At 42.2% G+C, this 19,055-nt stretch overlaps 1 protein-coding gene across 1 annotated transcript in view; it reads right to left on the bottom strand.

Annotated features, from left to right (window-relative positions):
* Positions 1 to 18,584, bottom strand: part of LIN7A (lin-7 homolog A, crumbs cell polarity complex component) — a 145,987-nt gene extending 127,403 nt beyond the window's left edge. The window contains exon 1 of the mRNA XM_084876269.1: positions 18,270 to 18,584. Coding sequence (XP_084732395.1) covers positions 18,270 to 18,312 — 43 coding nt within the window. The 5' untranslated portion in view covers positions 18,313 to 18,584. The remainder of the gene's footprint in view (positions 1 to 18,269) is intronic.
* Between the last annotated feature and the right edge of the window lie 471 nt (positions 18,585 to 19,055).

The following is a 19,055-nucleotide window of genomic DNA, read 5'->3' as shown; positions in this document are numbered from 1 at the left end:
CATGTCTTTTTATCCTCCAGATGGCTTTAAATGCCATCTATATGTTGATAATTCCCCAATTTATATCTCCATCCTGGACTTTTCTCTTGAGTTCCAGAATTTTATCTACAGCTGCCAACTCAAACTCTTTATGTGGGTATTTGATATCTTAATGTGACCAAAATCTATAATCCTCCTAGACTAGCCCCTTCCCCTATGTTTTTCTATAACCTTCCCAATCTCAGTAGAGTTAAGCTTCACCTTTTCAGATACTCAGGCCAGACACCCATCCATCATCGACTGCTTTGTTTCTCTCAAACCCTATTTTCAATCTTTCATCAAATCCTGCTGGTTATGTCTCCCAAATGTACCCAGAATTTGACCATTTATCATGACCTTTCCTGCTACTACTACCCAGATCCCAACCACCTCCACCTCTGATCTGGATTCTTTTCATAACTTTGTAACTAATCTCCCTGTCTACCCTTTACCCTTTGGTCAACATAGCAGAAAGAGTCTGCTCAAACTAAAATCCCTCTTGTGGTTTTAATATTTTAGCTTAAGAGCCAAAGTGTTTAAAATAGCAAGCTCCAGCCTTATCCAGTCCGTGGGTGGAGTTTCCTACCTCCAGTGCTCAGTTCAGCTCCACAGGAATATCCACACAGCCTTGTAGGAGGCCCTGAGCTGGCTCTCAGCAGCCCATCTTGACTTCTGGAGGCGGGCTAGCCACAGCTTCTGTGTGGTGACCTCACTGCGTGGAGTCCTCCCTGCCCGGACTACCACAACAGTACGGAAAAGAGCTGGTGCTGATCTTCTACTGGGACGGCTGGGCTGGACCCAGCTCCCGGCCATGGCCCTCATTTCTGAAAGTCACAGGTGCTGCGTGTTGCCCCCTCTCAGCTGTTCCTGGGCTGCACCTCCAGGACCTGGGGTTCCTAGGACTATCCTGCCTAAGCCTGCAACCTGACCCTTGCCCTCTCCACTGTCCATCCCAGTGAAGACTGAAAACTAAAATGACATCACTTTTTTTAAAAAAAAAACAAGTTTTTAAAAAATCTCTCTTTGACTTCATCTGTTACTACTACCTACCATTTTCTTGTTCACTCCACCCAGCCACACTGGGCTCATTCCTGTTCCTATACACCTTTAGAGATTTACTGATTTTGACATTTACTAGTATACTTGCTGTTTCCTCTGACACAGGTCTTCCCAGTTTTCATCCAGCCAATCCCTAAGTTCCTTACAATGTCTCTTTTAAAACATCTATCAATAATACAAGCCTGGCTGGTGTGGCTCAATGACTGAGTATAAGCCTATGAACCAGGAGGTCATGGTTCGATTCCTGTCTGGTTTATGGGCTCAATCTCTTTGGGGGAGGGCATGCAGGAGGCAACCAATCAATGATACTCTCTCATCACTGATGTTTCTATCTTTTCCCCTCTCTCTTCTTCTCTGAAATCAATCAAAATACATTTAAAAATAAAAACAAAAGATAAAAATTAAAACAAACAAAAAAACACCCTTATTTAATGCGTAACAACTTCCCGGGTCCTCCATGTATAAGGGCAGACCCTTATTGCCTTGGCTCTCTCTTCCCATAATCCTGCTTCATGTTTTCTTACTCTCCTATGATTATATGAAGTGCTGTATACTTGTTTATTTACTTCTTGTCTGCCCTCCACCCCTGCCCACCAGAATATTAGCTTCCTGAGAATTGAGATCACATCTGCTGTGTTCACTCCTGCATCCTCAGGGCCTAGAACAGGGGTTGGAACATAGTAGGCACTCCATAACTATTCGTCGAGTGAGTCATTGAAGGAATTTGAAAAAGAACATTATAAGGTGCTAAAGAAACATAAAACAAAGGAATCCAACCTAGGCTGAGAGAACAAGAAAAGATTTCAGGAATCAGAAACGTGAATGCTAAGAAGACAAGTAGGCGTTTCCCAGGATAAAGTGGAAATGAAGAGCTTCTCACAAAGAGAACAATATTGCCAAGACCCTGAGTTTATTTGTTCATTCGACAAATATTCAGTAGGCACCTATCATGTACCAGGGTATGGTCTAGGCATTTCAAACATCAGAAGTAAAGAGGAAAGGCCATATATACAAGTTAAAAAAAAAATGTGGATGTGGTCAGTTAAAAAAATGCTATGAAAACAAATCTGGGATGGAAAATAAAAAATGATGAGAGTAAGGAAAGAAGACTGCTTAAATATGGGTAATACTTCCCAGGAGGTAAAGCTTGAGCAGAGACTGAAAGAAGCTCATTATTATCTGAGAAAATAGCATCTCAGGCAAAGGAATAGCAAATTCAGGAGAGCATGTTTACAAATGGAAGGAACTCTGAAACAGTGGCCATACAGAGTGGTAAGAGGGAGGCTGGAGGACAAAACTCTGGAATCCCACTCTAGAAAACTCAGCTGGCCAGCTGTGCTAAGACTCCTAGACAGCAGGAAGCCACTGAAGAGTTTAATGTGCTGAATGGCACCATCAGATTCATGTCTCAGAAAAATCAAAACTAAAGGCAACCCTCATAAACAGTTCCTGGGTATTTAAATACTTAACCCACAATAGCTTCCTTTCAGGTTCAACAATCATTTCTAGTATAAGTCTATAGCATCAGATAAAGTGAAAATAGTGCTATTTAAGTGATTTTTTTTTCTTGTATGTAATGATCTTATTAATAAATGTGTGTTTTTTTAATTTTTTAAAACTTTAATAATTTAATGTCATTTTATTTTTCAAAATTTTTTAGCATTCTTGCCCTAACCAGTTTGGCTCAGTGGATAGAGTGTCGGCCTGCGGACTCAAGGGTCCCAGGTTCTATTCCGGTCAAGGGCATGTACCTTGGTTGCGGCACATCCCCAGTGGAGGACGGGCAGAAGGCAGCTGATTGATGTTTCTATCTCATCGATGTTTCTAACTCTCTCTCCCTCTCCCTTCCTCTCTGTAAAAAAAAAAAAATAAAAAAAAATCAATAAAATATATTTTTAAAAAAAGATTTTTGCATTCTTTCCCCATATTTTGCAATAATCTATTTTTAAAAATCACCTATTTTTGGTGTCAAGTTCTTTTCTTATAGTTTCTATTCTCTTGAAATATATTTTTAATAATTATAAATATGCTTATTTTATAGTCTCTGCTTTCTTCTGTCAAGCTTTTTTTGTTTTTCAGACACTTTCTTCTCTCTGAATTTCTCGTCCTTCTGCCAGAAACACAGGGCTCATTTACATTCTAGTCTGTTGTGACCACTCCAATGTTTTATTGCTTTCTGTTGCTACTGTGTAATTAACTGTGAGCATGCCTGTATCAGAGATTGTATAGTCTATGAGAAACCAATGGAGCTAGAAGTTTCTGAAGAGTGCTGTCTTTCATTTTACTTGCTTTGATCTGTCCGAGCTTAGGACTCATTTTATGTATGTTTCTTGGGAGAAACTTTCCTCAACCAACTCTGTGGTGTATATTCAGACTCCAAGCTAAGCAATGCAGACTGGGGAGTGGTAATGGTGCAGATCTCACCCCATGGTCTTGCAATGCCCCCGCCATGGGCTTATTGCTAAGTCTGGGACCATTTGGCACCCTTTATTTTCCCCTCCCTCACTTTTACCAAAGTGTCAGGTCAATATCACTATGGTTCCAGTCTTCACTTCCCTTTTCAATTCTGGAACCTAGGGGTGACACTTTTTTCATTTGCAATATAAAGCTATAGATAGTCTTTTAATTGTTAAGTTTTATCTAGCACATCTCGGTGTTTGCAGTGAGGGAGGTTCTGTGTTAGCTCAGCTTGTCATGTTACAGATTCATTCAAATTAGTCTCTAAATTGGAATTTAATTTGGAATATGAGCAACAACATAAAGACAGTCTGCCTGACCAAATAGTTGCTCAGATGAGCAAATAAGTAGCAAAAATTAGCCAGGCTGCAAAATGCTTTCAAAATCTGTCTTCCCAACTGGGAATAAAATGTCTTACTCAACTAGGTTAGTGTGAATCATATAGCTCACACAGGATGAGTTAATTTTGCGAAAACAGTAAAGCATATAAAAACCCGTCCTAGCAGAGCATGGGCAGAAGAGGTGTCATACAAGTTGGTAGGAGGAATTCAGCTAAAATTTAAAACAAATGGATGAAAGCTCAAATGTGAGCAAGTATGAGAGTATAGGAACTCTGTGGGTAGTACTGGCGGGGTTTTCTCCACAGACTTTCACTGAGAGCTCATAAGAAAGAATAGGTCAGGGCAAACACTGGAAGTAAAGACCATTACAAGTGGGAGAAAGTCAAAGCAAATCCTTAGTGGTTCTCAACCTTTCTAATGCTGCGACCCTTTAATACAGTTCCTCATGTTGCGGTGACCCTCAACCATAAAATTATTTTCATTGCTACTTCATAACTGTAATTTTGCTACTGTTAATGAATGGTAATGTAAATATCTGTGTTTTCCGATGGTCTTAGGCTCTACAGCTAGCAGGGTCGCCTAAGACCATCAGAAAACACAGATATTTACATTACGATTCATTAACATGAGGAACTATATTAAACCGCTAGCAGGGTCACAGCATTAAAAAGATTGAGAACCACTGCACACAAAGACAGTGAAGTCAGAAAGCAGACCTATTTCCAGGATCCTGTACCAATACTATTTATTAGCGGTCCCCCACCATTGGATAGGGAACTCCCCCATACAAGACCCTCCAACCAGGACAGTTTGGTCTAGTACACCCAAGAGAGGCAGAACCACTAAGAAAGCCCGTTCTTGTACACAGGCACAGGGCCTTCCTGAGGCTGAGGGTGGGGCAGGACAACAGAGAGGCGCCTTGGTCTCCCAGAGCCAGGCTAGTAAGTACCAAATAATAAGCAACAACAGCCTACCTTTGGGGGAGGTAGAGAGCAGAGAGAGCACTCTGGGACACAGGTACTCAGGGAAGATTGGACCCTGAGCATGGAGCTCCTCAAATAGTTAAAGGTAAATAGAAAAGACATTTCCTCTTCTCATTTTTAATGCTCTAAAAGCAGAGGTTGGTCAGTATTTTCTCTGAGTCAGAAAGTACAGAGTTTAAGCTTTACAGACCAAATGGTCTCTGTTGCAACTTGCCATTGCAGCATAAAAGCAGCCATAGACAATATATAAATTAATAAGCATGACTATATTCAAGTAAAACTTTACTTATGGGCATTGAAATTTGAATTTAATATAATTTTCACATTTCACATAGTTTTTCAAACATTTAAAAATATAAAAAGCATTCTTAGCTCACAGGCTGGATTTGGCCTGTGGGTTATAGCTCATGACCTCTGGTTAAAAGCAAATTAGTAACAATGAATTATGGGTTTATAGACTGCATTAAAAAAATAGTACGAGTGATGAGAGGAAGCAAGTGGAAGTTTATTGATGGATATAAACAATGTTATTTGAAGGGAGAGTATGACAAATTAAACATATATATTGTCAACCCTATGGCCACCACTACAAACAAAACAAACAAAAAAATAGATAGCAAGATTAGCAAAGTTCACCATCCTTTTTAGATGAGTAAAGTATTATCTAGCCAGTGTGGCTCAGTGGTTGAGCATTGATCTAGGAACCAAGGGGTCACCAGTGTCCTCCTTTTAAGACTAAGTTTTTAAGAATGTCTTAAAAAGCAGACATTCTCACAGTTCTGGAAGCTGAGAAATCCAAGATTAAGGAGCCAGTAGATTCAGTTTCTGGGGGAAACATTGTCCTGAATTATAGACTTCTGCTCTCTGGAAGTGTCTTGCAATGATGGAGAGAGAGTTTGTTCTAGTTTCTTCTTTGTCTAAGGACATTAACCTCATCACAAGGGCCCACCCTTATGACCTCATTCTAAAGGCTCAACCTCCAAAGTCTATCATATTGGGACTTAGTGCTTCAACACACGGATTTTGGAGGGGAAAAATAGGGGAGACACAAACATTCAGCCCATAGCATACACCCAGTCTTAACACTGTAATTCCCAGTTATCATTTGGATGCTAAACTGGCAATACTTAGAAACTATGTGATATCAGAAGAAATAAGTGTCTGCATGGCCAGAGAATACCTCATTTATCTAGAAGCATCTATTTGTCAACCTCAACAAACTGAAGTAGGTCTGAGAAGCTGGAGTGATACAGAATTTCCCTATGAGCAATCAAAATAAACATCTCGGCATGGCTTCTGTGATATGCATGAGATTTTACTGCCTTATTTGTCTTAATGTCCATTATCCCTTTACAAAACCCCATTTACTAGAGAACATATGCCATAACATAGAAGGAAATTAATTCTCTATTTTTAGGTTAAAATGTTTTTAATTAATAAATTTTGGCTTAAAGGAGTCAGCTTGTAAGTTTTACTTAAGTAGAACATGTCTTATACATTTAATGTTAGACAAATACGGGATTACTTGATCCAGTAAAATATATATTAAATCTCAAGACATATATTTTAATGATGATGGGTAAGCAGAAAGTGTTTATGCCCTTCAGGACATTTAGAACTAATCTTTTTTTTTTTTTTTTAATCCTCAGTGGTTTAAAAAATCAAGCATTTTTTTTTTATTAATTTTCATAGAGAGGAAGGGAGAGAAAGAGAGAGAGGAAAATATCAATGTGAGAGAGAAACATTGCCTCCTGTACTTGCCCTGGCCAGGATCAAACCCACAACCTAGGAATGTGCCCTGACCAGGATTGAACTCACAATCTTCTGGTGTACAGGACAACACTGCAACCAACTGAGCAACCCAACCAGGGCAAGAGCTAATCTTGAAGGGAAAACAGAAATCTCTTCATGCTGCTATGTTCTCCAGTCCCTCTCACTTACCTTAACTGAGGGCAAGGATTGTAGGGAAAGGGGCTTTGGGGCACTATTTTCACAGTCCAGGTCTGTGGAGAAGCTCTGCACATGCATTACAGATCACGGAAAGGTAACCTGAATGTCACAGCCATCACCTCTTGGGTCCCTGACACAGCATGGATAGAAGGAATGAAATACCGCTGGCACTTTCTTACAATTCTATCTATGGGCATTTTGATTTTTAGGTTTAAGAGATTAATAGCTGCCATGAATAATAAGCACAACCATTTATTAAACACCTGCTGTTTTCTAATAATTCTACTAGACTTTTCAAATACATCACTTAAATTATTTAAAAATTTATTCTTTACCAACATTTAATTTACATTCTTTTTGTAAGAATTGGACAAAGTTCTTTCCCTTTTGTCCTTGGCTACTGCTGTCCCTGTGTGCCTCCTACCTGTCTGCCTGCTCTTTGAAGCCTTTGCAAGCACTTCTGTGTTGGTGCCCTTACAAGTCCAAGTTCTCCAAGGCTTGTTACAGACCCTGTTACAGACCTATGTACTTGCTCTCCCCGGGTTAGTATGGTGATTAAGCTCAAGGCCTCAAGAACCAACCAACCTGAGCTCCGATTGCTTGCCTCTGTTGCTTTATTTAGCCTCTTTATGCCTCAATTCCCACATCTTCCAGACACTAACGGCATCTGCCTCAAAGGCCTCTTGTGAGGACTAATTGAAATGAAACATGAAAAGCCCGAAGCACAATGCCTGGCATGTTGTAAACGCTCATTATGTGTGAGCTGTTGCTAAAATACTCAAACTATGTTATCATAAGTTAACTGTCTGATGTCTACCTTCCCTAGACTGCAAGCTTTCCCCTTAGCCCTTGGTTTGGGACCTGACACAGACGAGATTCTCATTCACTTCTCCTTGAATGGCTAATTGAAGGAAGAACCAAGGGAGTGTATCACCATGCAACGTGGGTGTCTTTATTCCCATACTAAGAATGAAGAAAAATGAGTTGAGTGTAAGCAATACTCTCAGCTTCCCTAGATAGTAAGTGGCAGAATTGCAATTCATCCCCATATCTGTCTACTGCACTTCCCATTTATTGCACTGGGAAACGTGCAGGCTCTGGGGAGAAGTGGGGAGGATAATCACTCATTACTGAGCACTTACTATGGACCTGGCAGAGCTCCTGGCACTTGCATATGTTTTCTCGGTTAATTTTTACAGCAACCTGAGGAGGGACGGAGCATTATTACATTCAGTTCCACAGTTGAAAATGAAAGTAGAGAGAAGATAGGGACAGGCTAAGGTTACATAGCTGGGAAGAGGCAGGAAGAGGGAGGGTTTGTATCCAGATGTCTAGACCCAGAGCACACACCCTGACTGGCACATGTTTGCCTACGTTAGTGTCTCGTGATGCTTTCTAATCAAATAGCACTGAAAAGGAATTAAAAAAAAAAAAAGTCGCTCTTAGTTATATTTTCCCCAGTCAACTATTTAATACACTTTTGATATCTTCATATAAATAGAATAAAAACATTGAACATCGACAAAAGGTCTAATCCCTATCCTAAACAATTACTGAATTTTAAATTCTGTTTGTAACAACTTTCCCAATTTGTCATTCCATTTTTGCCTATATGTTTCCAGTAATCCAGTAATAGGATGTTCACTAATTCCCAGGAGAGAATAAATTTTGAAGAGAATAAATGTAGGGACTTTCTTCTTGAATAAAAAATCTGCATCTTGTATCTCTGCTCGCTTACCTAGTTTAAACCCTGAAATGACACAGCACTTAAAGACAAACCTCTAATATAGTGAGCACACATTTGAGCACTTACATTTCAGGCACCTATGTAGGCAATGGGTACACAAACTTGTGTGTAAATAACTTATGGTGTCAGCGTGACAGCAGCGTAAAAGAAAAATTTAACTTTGTGTAGTAAGTGCTCTCCCAGGATTATGTAAAAAAGTATTATTGGAGCATCAAGAAAGTAGTGATTTGGGGGAAGAGTGGATTGGCAGATTAGATGAGTAGGAACCTTTTTGTTTTGACCTGCAGGCATGTCCAAATGCTCCCTGCTTCTACAGAATACTAAAATATTAGTAAGCAGGCCCCCTGCCTCTACGTATGTCTGTAGGCAACAAGCATTATCTGTCCCTGCCCCTGGCAGCATGGTGGGAGTACAGGTCTTCTAGGACTCAGGGAAGAAATAATTTTCATTGTTGAGTAGTTAACATGTCAAGCCTGTTCTGAGTACTTTCTACGTAATAACTTATTTAAAGCCAGCTTCCTGTGAGGTGTGTCCTATTTTTATTATTTGCCATTTTACAAATAAGAACACAGATTGGAAAGCCGTCTAGTGTTTCCAATCCCGGCAGGCTGGCTCTGGAGTGCCTGTTTGCCATTCTAAGCCTCCTCTGCCCCAGCCCAGACTGTCCCGATGGCCTGACCTAGGCCCGGGCCCTGCAGGAGGGCTCCAATGTGCTTGAGTGGAGTCCTGCGGGGTGGTGTTCACAGGGCAGGACAAACAGGAAAAGTGAATAGCCTGGACTGGCTCCCTTTTGCTGATGAACTAATGAATGAATGAATCAATGAATGAAAATCACATTTCATCTCCACTATATTTTATCTCTTTTATTGTAACCTGTTGTTACACACACACACACACACACACACACACACACACACACGCCAAAATGGAGGCGCTATTGCTAAGCTATGTCAACAAACAAAAACTTAATAACTTAACAAGTAACCTGATTGCAGTTTCAGCCTCTCCCAGGACTGGAATTCTCAACCAATCAATCTGGAATTTCCTGATCAACACTGGTGGGGTCATCTGCCTGGTTAAACCCCCATCCTTCCCTTAAAGGAAGCTGTCCCTGCCTAAAGTAACCTACATTTTTAACTTCTTTCTCACCCTCTTTCTGCTTACAAACACCTTCCATTTTGCATAGCTCGTAAGTGTGCCTTTCTGGTAGCTACATGGGATGCTGCCAGGTTCAAGAATAATTGATAGAGCCAATTAGATTTTTAAATATTCCTGGTTGGATTTTGTTCTTTAACACTGTCATTCAAGCTAGGTAGAATTTTAGAACAGTGATATGGTTGGTTGAAGCGTTTGCTATTCCGTCCAGTTCTAGGTCACCTGTAAAAATCGTCTATTACCCTAGTGCAAGATATTGATAACAGTGTTGCATAAGACAGAGAAGGAAACTGCCTTGGTTTAGTGTTTCAACCACTTGAAACCCAAGGGAGCAACCATCCCCTTCACACACCTCCACATTCTCCACCAGAATTGTGATGTCATGAGTATGGTATGGCTATGGCACATGCTTATAATTTTGACAAGACCTATCCTTAGTGATCCCATGTAAGCTCTGTGGGATTACCACTTTCTTTTCTAAATGCCAGTATCCCACTCTGGTATGAACATGCCGTAGATTTTTCTGACAGGTAGATTGGATTACAGTGCCCTTCTCACATTTTTGGAAGCCAAAATATTTGTCTGTGAACAATTACTGCTCTTCTCCAATAGTTTTCCAAAGCCACTTCCAGTGGTCTCTCTGCCATTCTCTAAAACTCAGCTGTCTTTTTATTTTTTATTTTTTCCCATCTACTTTGGGCATTTAAATCTTATTGCAATTCTGTGATCCCATTATTCTATCCTTTTTGTTTAAAGATAATTCTTTGATAGAAAAAATTATATTATGCCAAAATATATTAAATATTAACACACAATGCAAGTAAACAAAAATAGCAAAACCAGTTGGACTTGAAGTAGCTACAGTGTTTTTAGGAGGAAGTTACGACCAGTTTAAGTTATAAGTTCTAGTTTTCTGTCCAAGAAAGGTAACTATCTAAATATAACAGCAAAATAATTCTCAATCAACATAATTACCAAGTTGTCCTTGACCATATATATTGTTATTAGCAAGTCTTCAAATTCAGCCAGCATACTACTTAGTAAACTCAATCATATGTATGACCTTAAGGCTATCAATATGACTTTAAGGTTATGCTTACATTTGCAAATACAGAGTGATTTCAAATTAAATTCACATTAACTTGCTTATCAGGACATAACTTTATCATTCATCCATTTGTAGTTAAAAAATAACTAAGATGAAACAGAGTATCTTGTTTATTGTGTCTGTGTGTGGGGGGGTGGTTCTGCTGGGGCCCCACCCACTCACCTTATTTTTAAACCTTTTCAGTTGTGTTCTGGCATTAACTTGCTGGATTTAATAACAAGTTAAGATAGCATGCATATTCAAGCAATGGAAGTAGAGCTACAAACACCAACACCAACGCTTCACCTCTTCCCTTAGTCGTGGAAAGCTTTCCACTTTTAGGAGTCTGCTTCACACACAGGGGCAAGGTAACAACCTAAGACAGGTTGGAAGGCTTTCTTTCCCATTTAGAATGACTCAGAATACTGGGCCCAACTAAATCAACTTCATCCATTCCTTCATCCAAAAGACAAATGTTGAATATGCCACCTATATGCCAAAAATGTGTTGGGTTCTACACCTCTGATCTGATGGAAACTATATCCTAACAGAAAATATTAAGGCTTAACATAAAAATTAAAAAAGAAAAACCTCAAAGTGGCATTGGCTTTATACCTAATACAATCCCTAATATCTAGTATACATATCCTCACTTGATATAGTCCCCTTTCCCTAGTTGTGATTCTTGAAAAAAAAAAAAAAAAACACTCTAAAAGCAAAATCATTAATTTCGTAACTGAGCAGAGCACACCAAATCCATCTTAGGGCTTAGATAGCTGACACACCACATTAGAAGGTACTCACCACATTTATATTTCTTTTTCTGGAAGCTCTGTCATTAATTTCTCAATTTCTTTTCCATTTCAAAGCTGTGTATAAGACTCCCATTAAATGCAAAATACCTTTCTCTAATAATGAAATTGGAAATTTGGGTCCTTCTCTTTCTAACTTTTCATTATCAAAAAGGAAATAAAAGGTAAATGTGACAGAATTCTGACTCCTGGAAAATGGCCTAGAACTACATAGTGAAAAAATAAACACTCAAATATTGATTTGCTATTTTTAAAAAGTTCAATAACTTTTAATGTTTAGTGACACCTACAGAAAACACGAGAAGGCAAGCAAGCAAGCACTTAATGTTTGCAGACTAAAACATATCTGACTGCTGATGTGAGAAGGCTTTAGGACAAGAGACATACATATAATCAGCCCCTCTCTCTTTCCTTCCCATCACAATTACTGGGGGAAATATGTTTAAAGCAACATAAGAACTAACTTACAAGGAGAGAGAGGGGAGAAAGGGCAAGTCCTTTTGGACTGTGAGCAAAAGCAATTTCCAGGCAAATACAGATCTTATAAAAACTGGTGAATACAGCTTATTAGAAAAGCTATGGGCTTGCCTCAAGGCTTGAATCTGGATATACATAAAGTAATAAGCTCTGCATGTGTTGAAAAGTGAAAGGAAGAGAGAAAATTTTTAATATATCACAAATGCTATGAAAAGTGTAGTGCCATGAGATTTTCATTTGAATTCAATTCTTGCTCTCATATTATTTTTTTCCATAAGGTCGAAACCTACAACATAAAAGTTCTTGGTTTTCGAATTTTTAAAGGACAAAAATTTTAAAGTGGAAACACATCATGAGTTGTTTAATCAATATTTTGATGTATGACATTTTAGAAGCCAAGAAATCAAGATTTCCGTTTACACTTAACGCAAATTATCCAAGTTGAATTTAATTCACAGAAAAGTTAGATGACGGTTGACGACAACATTTTCTCTTACATAAACACCAAATGAAGATTGTAAGCTTCTAGTCATTTCATAAAGTCTCAAGTATTTAAGATAGCACAATATTAATTACTCCTCAAAATTGTCTTAATTATCCATTTCTCTCCACAAATTGGCTTTGTATTATTTTTATAAGCCATTATTTTTAAGCCATTCTGTTGAAAATTAGAGAGAAATGGTACAAGTGAAATTTTGAAAAATTCTATCTTTACCTTTTTCTGACCTTGAAATAGAAAGTGAAAAGAGTGTCGGAGCAACTGGACTTAAGAAAGTGCTTGAGTCCATGAAGTCTTTTACATAGTGACCGATTGCCATGTTCTTTGTTATGAAGGTGTTGAGTGTCAAGGCTGGTACCTTGTTTTGTTCCCTTGAGTGTAACTGAAGGTCATTTCTGATTTTAGAGACTGAAATCTGGGTAAACTAACCTCTGCTGTAGGGAAGAATTGCTGTGAATGCTTTAAATTCTAGAAGAGAAGATCCACACTAATCTCCTTATCAGCATCTTTTGAGTGCTACTTTCTACATCACTGTCTAGTATTAAATACTACAGGCCTGTTACATAAAAATTCATGCACTGGAGTGGGGGTTTCCTCAGACCAGCATGCCACCTCTCCCAGTCTGGGAGCCCTCAGAGGCAGAAGGTGATCCGGTGATCAGGGGAAGGTGACACTCCCTCACACCTCTGCTGCTGCCACTGCTGGCAGCACAAGCTTCAGCCGGCCCTCGTTACCTGAGCCTTGGGTGGCCCTGGGTGGCTGGGCAGCCGACACCTGAATCCTGCCTGTGCCTCAGGCCGGTGCTAGGCAGCTGGGAGGCTGAGGGAACTGGAGGACTCTGGAGGCAGGCGCACAGAGTGGCTAGGCCTGCCTAGGGACAGGCTGGACCTTGCCAAATGCCTGCCACCCTGATGGGGCTGAGGGGACTGGGCACTACCATCTTGTGGCTGTGGGCACCACCATCTTTGAGGGCATGGTAGTCAATTAGCATATTCCCTCCTTATTGGCTGTGGGTGCCACCATCTTTGAGGGCAGGGCAGGCAATTAGGGTATTCCCTCCTTATTGGCTGTGGGAGCTGCCATCTTTCTGAAGGCATGAGGGTCAATTAGCATAATTCCCTCTTTATTAGACAAGATTAAAATGAAAATGAATATATGGCATATTATGACTCCTTAGATTTCACATGTAAATTTATGCATAGTGATACCTATTTAATTTACATTTGAAAATCTAGTTATAACATATGATGCTTTAAATTAGGAAAAAGAAGCAAAACACAGATCTATAGATTTTCTTGGTATACTTATAACCAAGAAAGGATACATAGAGTGTTATTATTCCTTGGGAATATTTTTTAATCATTTGATTGGTTATGGATGTATTAAAGAGATAATAGCTGAGTTGTACATATATAACTGCTCCTATTTGTCTTCTTCCCTCTTTCCAGAACACGTTTTTTCCTAAGGATCTTGTTAATACATCAGAACTGTTTAAATGCTGCTTTCTCAGTGAGCCTTCCTTAACCAACACTGTCCAAATAGGTCCTTCCCTACTTTCCTCTATCCTTATGCCATGTTATTTGCCTTATGAACACTTCATATTTTCAATTAATCTAAAATCCTATGTATAAGTTACATCATTTAGCTCCTGGCTATCAACTCCTCACATCCCAGTTTCTATGACTCTCCGCTGTGCTCACATCTTCTCAGCAATTCCCTTGATGGTCCCGGGGTGCACACGGGAGGTTCTCCTCCAGAGCACAGCTGCACAGTTCGCTCCTACATTTCATCAGGTCTCTTCAATGTCACCAGCCCAGAGGGCCTTCCTTGACTATCATACTTCAATCAGCAGCCCCCACTACTCTCTCGGATGCAGTCTTATTTTTCCCACTGGCATGTATGGTTGTATATGTATGGGTTCAATGTGCAACTTCTTCATTAGCATGTACACTCCATTAAAACTTTATCTGCTTTGTTCTTTAGTACTGCCACATTGCTTAAAACTGTGCTTGCCATAGGCTGTCACTCAACACTTATTTGTTGAATTAATTAATTCCTTACTTATTATTTGTTTCTCCCACTAGACTCTTAAGGGCCATAAAAGCAGGAACATTGTTTCTGATATTCCTATAGCATCTTGTATAGATTAAGTTATAAATAAATGATGAATGGTTTGCTTATGTGTGCATTTGTGTGTGTGTGTGTGTGTGTGTGTGTGTGTGTGTGTGTGTGTTTAATCTTTCTCTCTGGGTAGATTCTAATTACAACAAAGATGAATTATGTCTGTTTAGCTCACCATGCATGCCAATCCCATCGTAGGGTCTCACGCATAGTAGACATACAATAAATAAATGAAAAGTCATCAGGACTGGGACCAGAATGAATAGGAACCTATTGTGCCAATAGCTACCCAGAGGCCTCCACCAAGTTACTATGAGGTGTTAATGGCAGGTGGAAAAGAGTCTAGGACATGCACAGATAAGTGAAGACCTTAAACTGTCCTTTCAGGGCCCAGCCTGGTCCTAGCAAAGGCTTGCTTCCCAGACAAGACCCAAGAAGCTAGCACATACTATGAGTGTCTTCCTTTCAGATACCTTTTTATATTCTGGGAGGAGTAAATCTTAATTTCAATCCATAGCTTTGATCAGTTTGCTTAAAACCTTTGCCATGAAGATTCCAGATAAATCAATTTATGGTGCCAAAGGGCATCAAATCAGAAAAAGAAAATTAGATTGTAACGTAAAGTCTGCCAGTACCTAGATTAGTATCCTGTCCTTTCCTGCATGTTTTTTCATTTGAAAAAATGAAGATGATAAAAAAGAACTGGCTCTGAAATTATGGACATGGATTCAGGTTTGCTGAGGTGTCCTTGGAGGTTTTGTCAAACATCTTCCTCCCTCTCCCTTTGCCCACCAGCTACAATCCCCCATGGCTACTAATCACAGCATTGGTGAGCTATGGTAACTGATAGTAATTGTCAAGCATGTAGGGAAAAAACAAAACGTTAAACTGCCAGCCTATGTTCTCCCTGCCATTCTTTCCAGGGCCAAAATGTTGTGAATCTATAAACGGTGCTTCAGTTCACTACCAAATCCCTATGTTTTAACGGTGATTAAGTTACTGCAGTCCTTCGTTCACTTAGACTAATGTGTGATTTTTCTACTGCGATCAGGGACAAGGTCAGACACTGAGAACACAAAGATGAGTTTAGAAATGGTCTCTTCCTTGAAGGAGCTCTCTTCAATGAGGAGCCAGATGCAACAGCCTGAGAAATGTTTTGATGGAGCCAAAGCAGCAGGTGACTTCAGCGCACATCAAAGGACATCAAAACAACCTGGGCAACTGGGGTGAGCTTGAAAAGTCTTCCAGTGGGTGACCAGAAACTGAGTCCCAATGTTAATGAATCAAATTAAAGCTGCACAGTGTCAGAATCATCGAAGCCAAACTCCTTATGTTGCTCAGTGGAAACCTGATGCCCGGAGAGGCTGACTGACTCATCCAAAGTATCAGAGTTGCAACTAGGACCCAGAGAAGTAGTATTTGGCTTCCCTCTTTTAAGAGACTCTTTCTTTCTTCCTTCCTTCCTTCCTTCCTTCCTTCCTTCCTTTCTTTCTTTCTTTCTTTCTTTCTTTCTTTCTTTCTTTCTGTCAGAATTCCTTATTTCACCAGTTTAATGATGAAATTAGTTGATTAATTATATTTTAATGACAAAGAGATAAAAATACTTTTATATAATGGCTTCATGCACAGCGATCCTACCAACAGCCCATCATCGGTAAATTACAGACTTTGCACTGAGCTATTGGTGAATTAATTTATTCAGCTGCAACCACTGTCTCTCCCAGCTTGCCTCTTGAGCTGCTTACTGCATGAAACTAATCACACTGGGAAGGACAGGGACAGCCTGGCTGTGAACAAGAACAAACTTTAAGAAGAGATCTTGGTCCGATTGCATTTCCTCTCCACAACTGAGGGAGGCATCTAAAGGCTAAGGTAAAACCGAAAAGTGAAACATTTTCAGTAGTATGTAGTAGTAAATAAATTGCTCAGGTATACAATTTTCTTGGAGTTTTTCTTTTTTCTCCTTCTGTAGTCCATTTACTTGAGCTATTTAAAGACCGATTAAGTAATGAGACTATATAAGAGCTCATTACATTAAAACAGAAATACTTAGAAAATACATAATTTCTCGTAGCTTGTCATCTGTGTGGCTCTTAGTGGCAATGGATTTATCCTGCTTAGTGCAGATGATGATGATATTGGAGTGAAATGATGGGTTATACAATGGATTTCTGAGTTCTTTTACTACTGTTATTAATTTACAAGTTTGCAAATTAACATTTCCCAAAAATAAAAATAAAAAATTTTCAACTTTTACCCCCCAAGCCAAGTTGCTATGGGCACCAAATAAGATCTGTTCTGGCGCCAACAGATTGCCTTAACGTCACCCACAATCTCTCCAAATTAAAAACCTCCCTGGCTTTTCCACTGTACTCGCAGCAGGATGCTCTTTTTGCCTTGTCCCACAGTCCAGTTTAAGCCGCTACAAAGAATATTTTTAGAGGCACATCAAACTCAATCATTTTCCCTCTGAACACACCATTTCCAAAAGGCCACCCAGGGTCCTAAGCCCGGCCTCTGCGGAGGGGGACAGGCAGGTGTCCTCCTCTGCAGGGTCGCCGGTCTGGAGCACCTTCACAACCGGACAGGGGACGCCAGCAGGAAAACCCAGCCTCGGTGGCAGGTATCACCCCTCCCGGGTGCAGCAGGGAAGCCGGATCCGAGCGGCTGCCTTCCCCCTCAGGCTTTAGGAGGACTTGGGGAGAAAGCAAACACCGCTTCCCCATCAAATCAGGGCGCCCAGGGTGGGTGGCAGGTCAGAAGTTGAATTTCCATCCCATCTGCGCTGCGTCCCGGCGCATCCCGCAGCCCGGGCACCGCGGCGGGCGGCTCCGGGTGGAAGAGGACCAGGCTGGCGGGGCAGGGGAAACTGAGGGCTGCCGCTGCCGCTGCCGGGGAGCACCGGGCGGCGGGGCAGATGCGCCCCCCTCCACCTCCGGAGCCAGGAATAAGCGGACTCGGCTGCAGGGACGATGCGCCCCCGGCCAGGGGACGGCCCTGCCCGCGCTCCGGTTGCCCTTTTGGCCCAGAAACTCCCGCCTCCGCAGCCCCGCGTCCGGGCACCGCTGCTCCGGGGAAGCTGCCCGGGCACCGGGAGCCGGACCTTCCACCGCCCCGGGCGTAGGGACAAACTTCCTCCTCCCCCGGTCCCCCCGGCCGCGCTCTCCGGGTCCCGGGCTGCAGGCGCGCCCACCCGCCGGGCACCGCACGGAGAGCCGCCCCCGGAGCCTCCGCAGCCCCGAGCCCCGGGCGCCGGGCGGGCGCCGCGCATCCCGCAGCCGCTCCGACAAAGCCGGGCCCGCGGCGCCCGGGCGGGGGGCTGGGGGCGGCGGAGCGGGCTCCGGGGCCGGGGGCGCCCCTCGGCCGGGCGGCGGGGCGCGGCGGGCAGGGGAACGGGGAGAAAGTCTCCCGCTCCCGGCGCGATCGCCTCGCCTTCTCCGCCGTCCTCGCTCGCTCGCTCTGCTCCCCCCGCCGAGCCGGTCCGCCCGTCCCGGCGGCGGTCGGCGGGGACCGGGGCGCGGGCGGAGGGGAGGCGGGGGCCTGGCGGCGGGTCGCCCCCTTACCTCGGTCCAGGGTGAGCGGCTGGACCGCTGTCAGGGTCGCCATGTCTGCGGTGGGAGCCCAAGTGACGCTCGGCTCCGGCGGCGGCAGCAGCGGCAGCAGCAGCCGTTTTTAGTGAGAAAAAGAGGAGGAGATTGGGGGCGGGGGTGGGGAGGGAAGTCGGAGAGGAAGGGAAGGAGGGGAGGGGGGAGGAGGGAAGGTGGCGGCGGTGGAGGAGAAGGAAGCTTGGGTGGGTTGGCAGCCAGATGGAGACGCAACTGTCGGGCTGCGGACAGACCTTCAGGCTCCGCGCGAGGCGGAGCAGGTACCAGCTCCTGCGCCGCCGGCTCCGGGAGGAGGGCTCAGCCGGGGAACTTCGGGGTGCCAGCCCCGGGAGCTCACAGGGGTGCAGCTGGGGTGCTGCTTTCTTTCAACTTTCCAGTGAGATGAGGTGGTCAGAGGATGCGTGCCCCAGGGGGGAGGGAGAAGGGTGGACAGGAATGGGGGCGGGAGGTAGAGAGGTGATTTTTTTTTTCAGATGAAGAGTATTTGTCAAACCTGTAATCCCATCCCCTGGGGAGAAAATGCTTCTAGTTCGGAAATGTTGGGATCTGTATGTAGTTACTGTTAATTTCTGTTATTGTTATTTTTTGGAATGTTGGCTTATAACAGCATCAAGATAACGGACTTAGCGCCAGGGTTCCATCACTAGGTCTTCATGGAAGGCCTGAGTGTATTGCCTAGAAAAGAACTTATCTTAAAAGCAAACTTCTTAAAAATGGTTTTAAATAAAAAATAAAAAATAAACA

Source organism: Pipistrellus hanaki, assembly GCF_964339955.1.
Source record: "Pipistrellus hanaki genome assembly, chromosome: 3".
Taxonomy (NCBI): domain Eukaryota; kingdom Metazoa; phylum Chordata; class Mammalia; order Chiroptera; family Vespertilionidae; genus Pipistrellus; species Pipistrellus hanaki.
The sequence above is the reverse complement of the archived record's forward strand: the minus strand, read 5'-3'. Positions and strand labels throughout refer to the sequence as shown.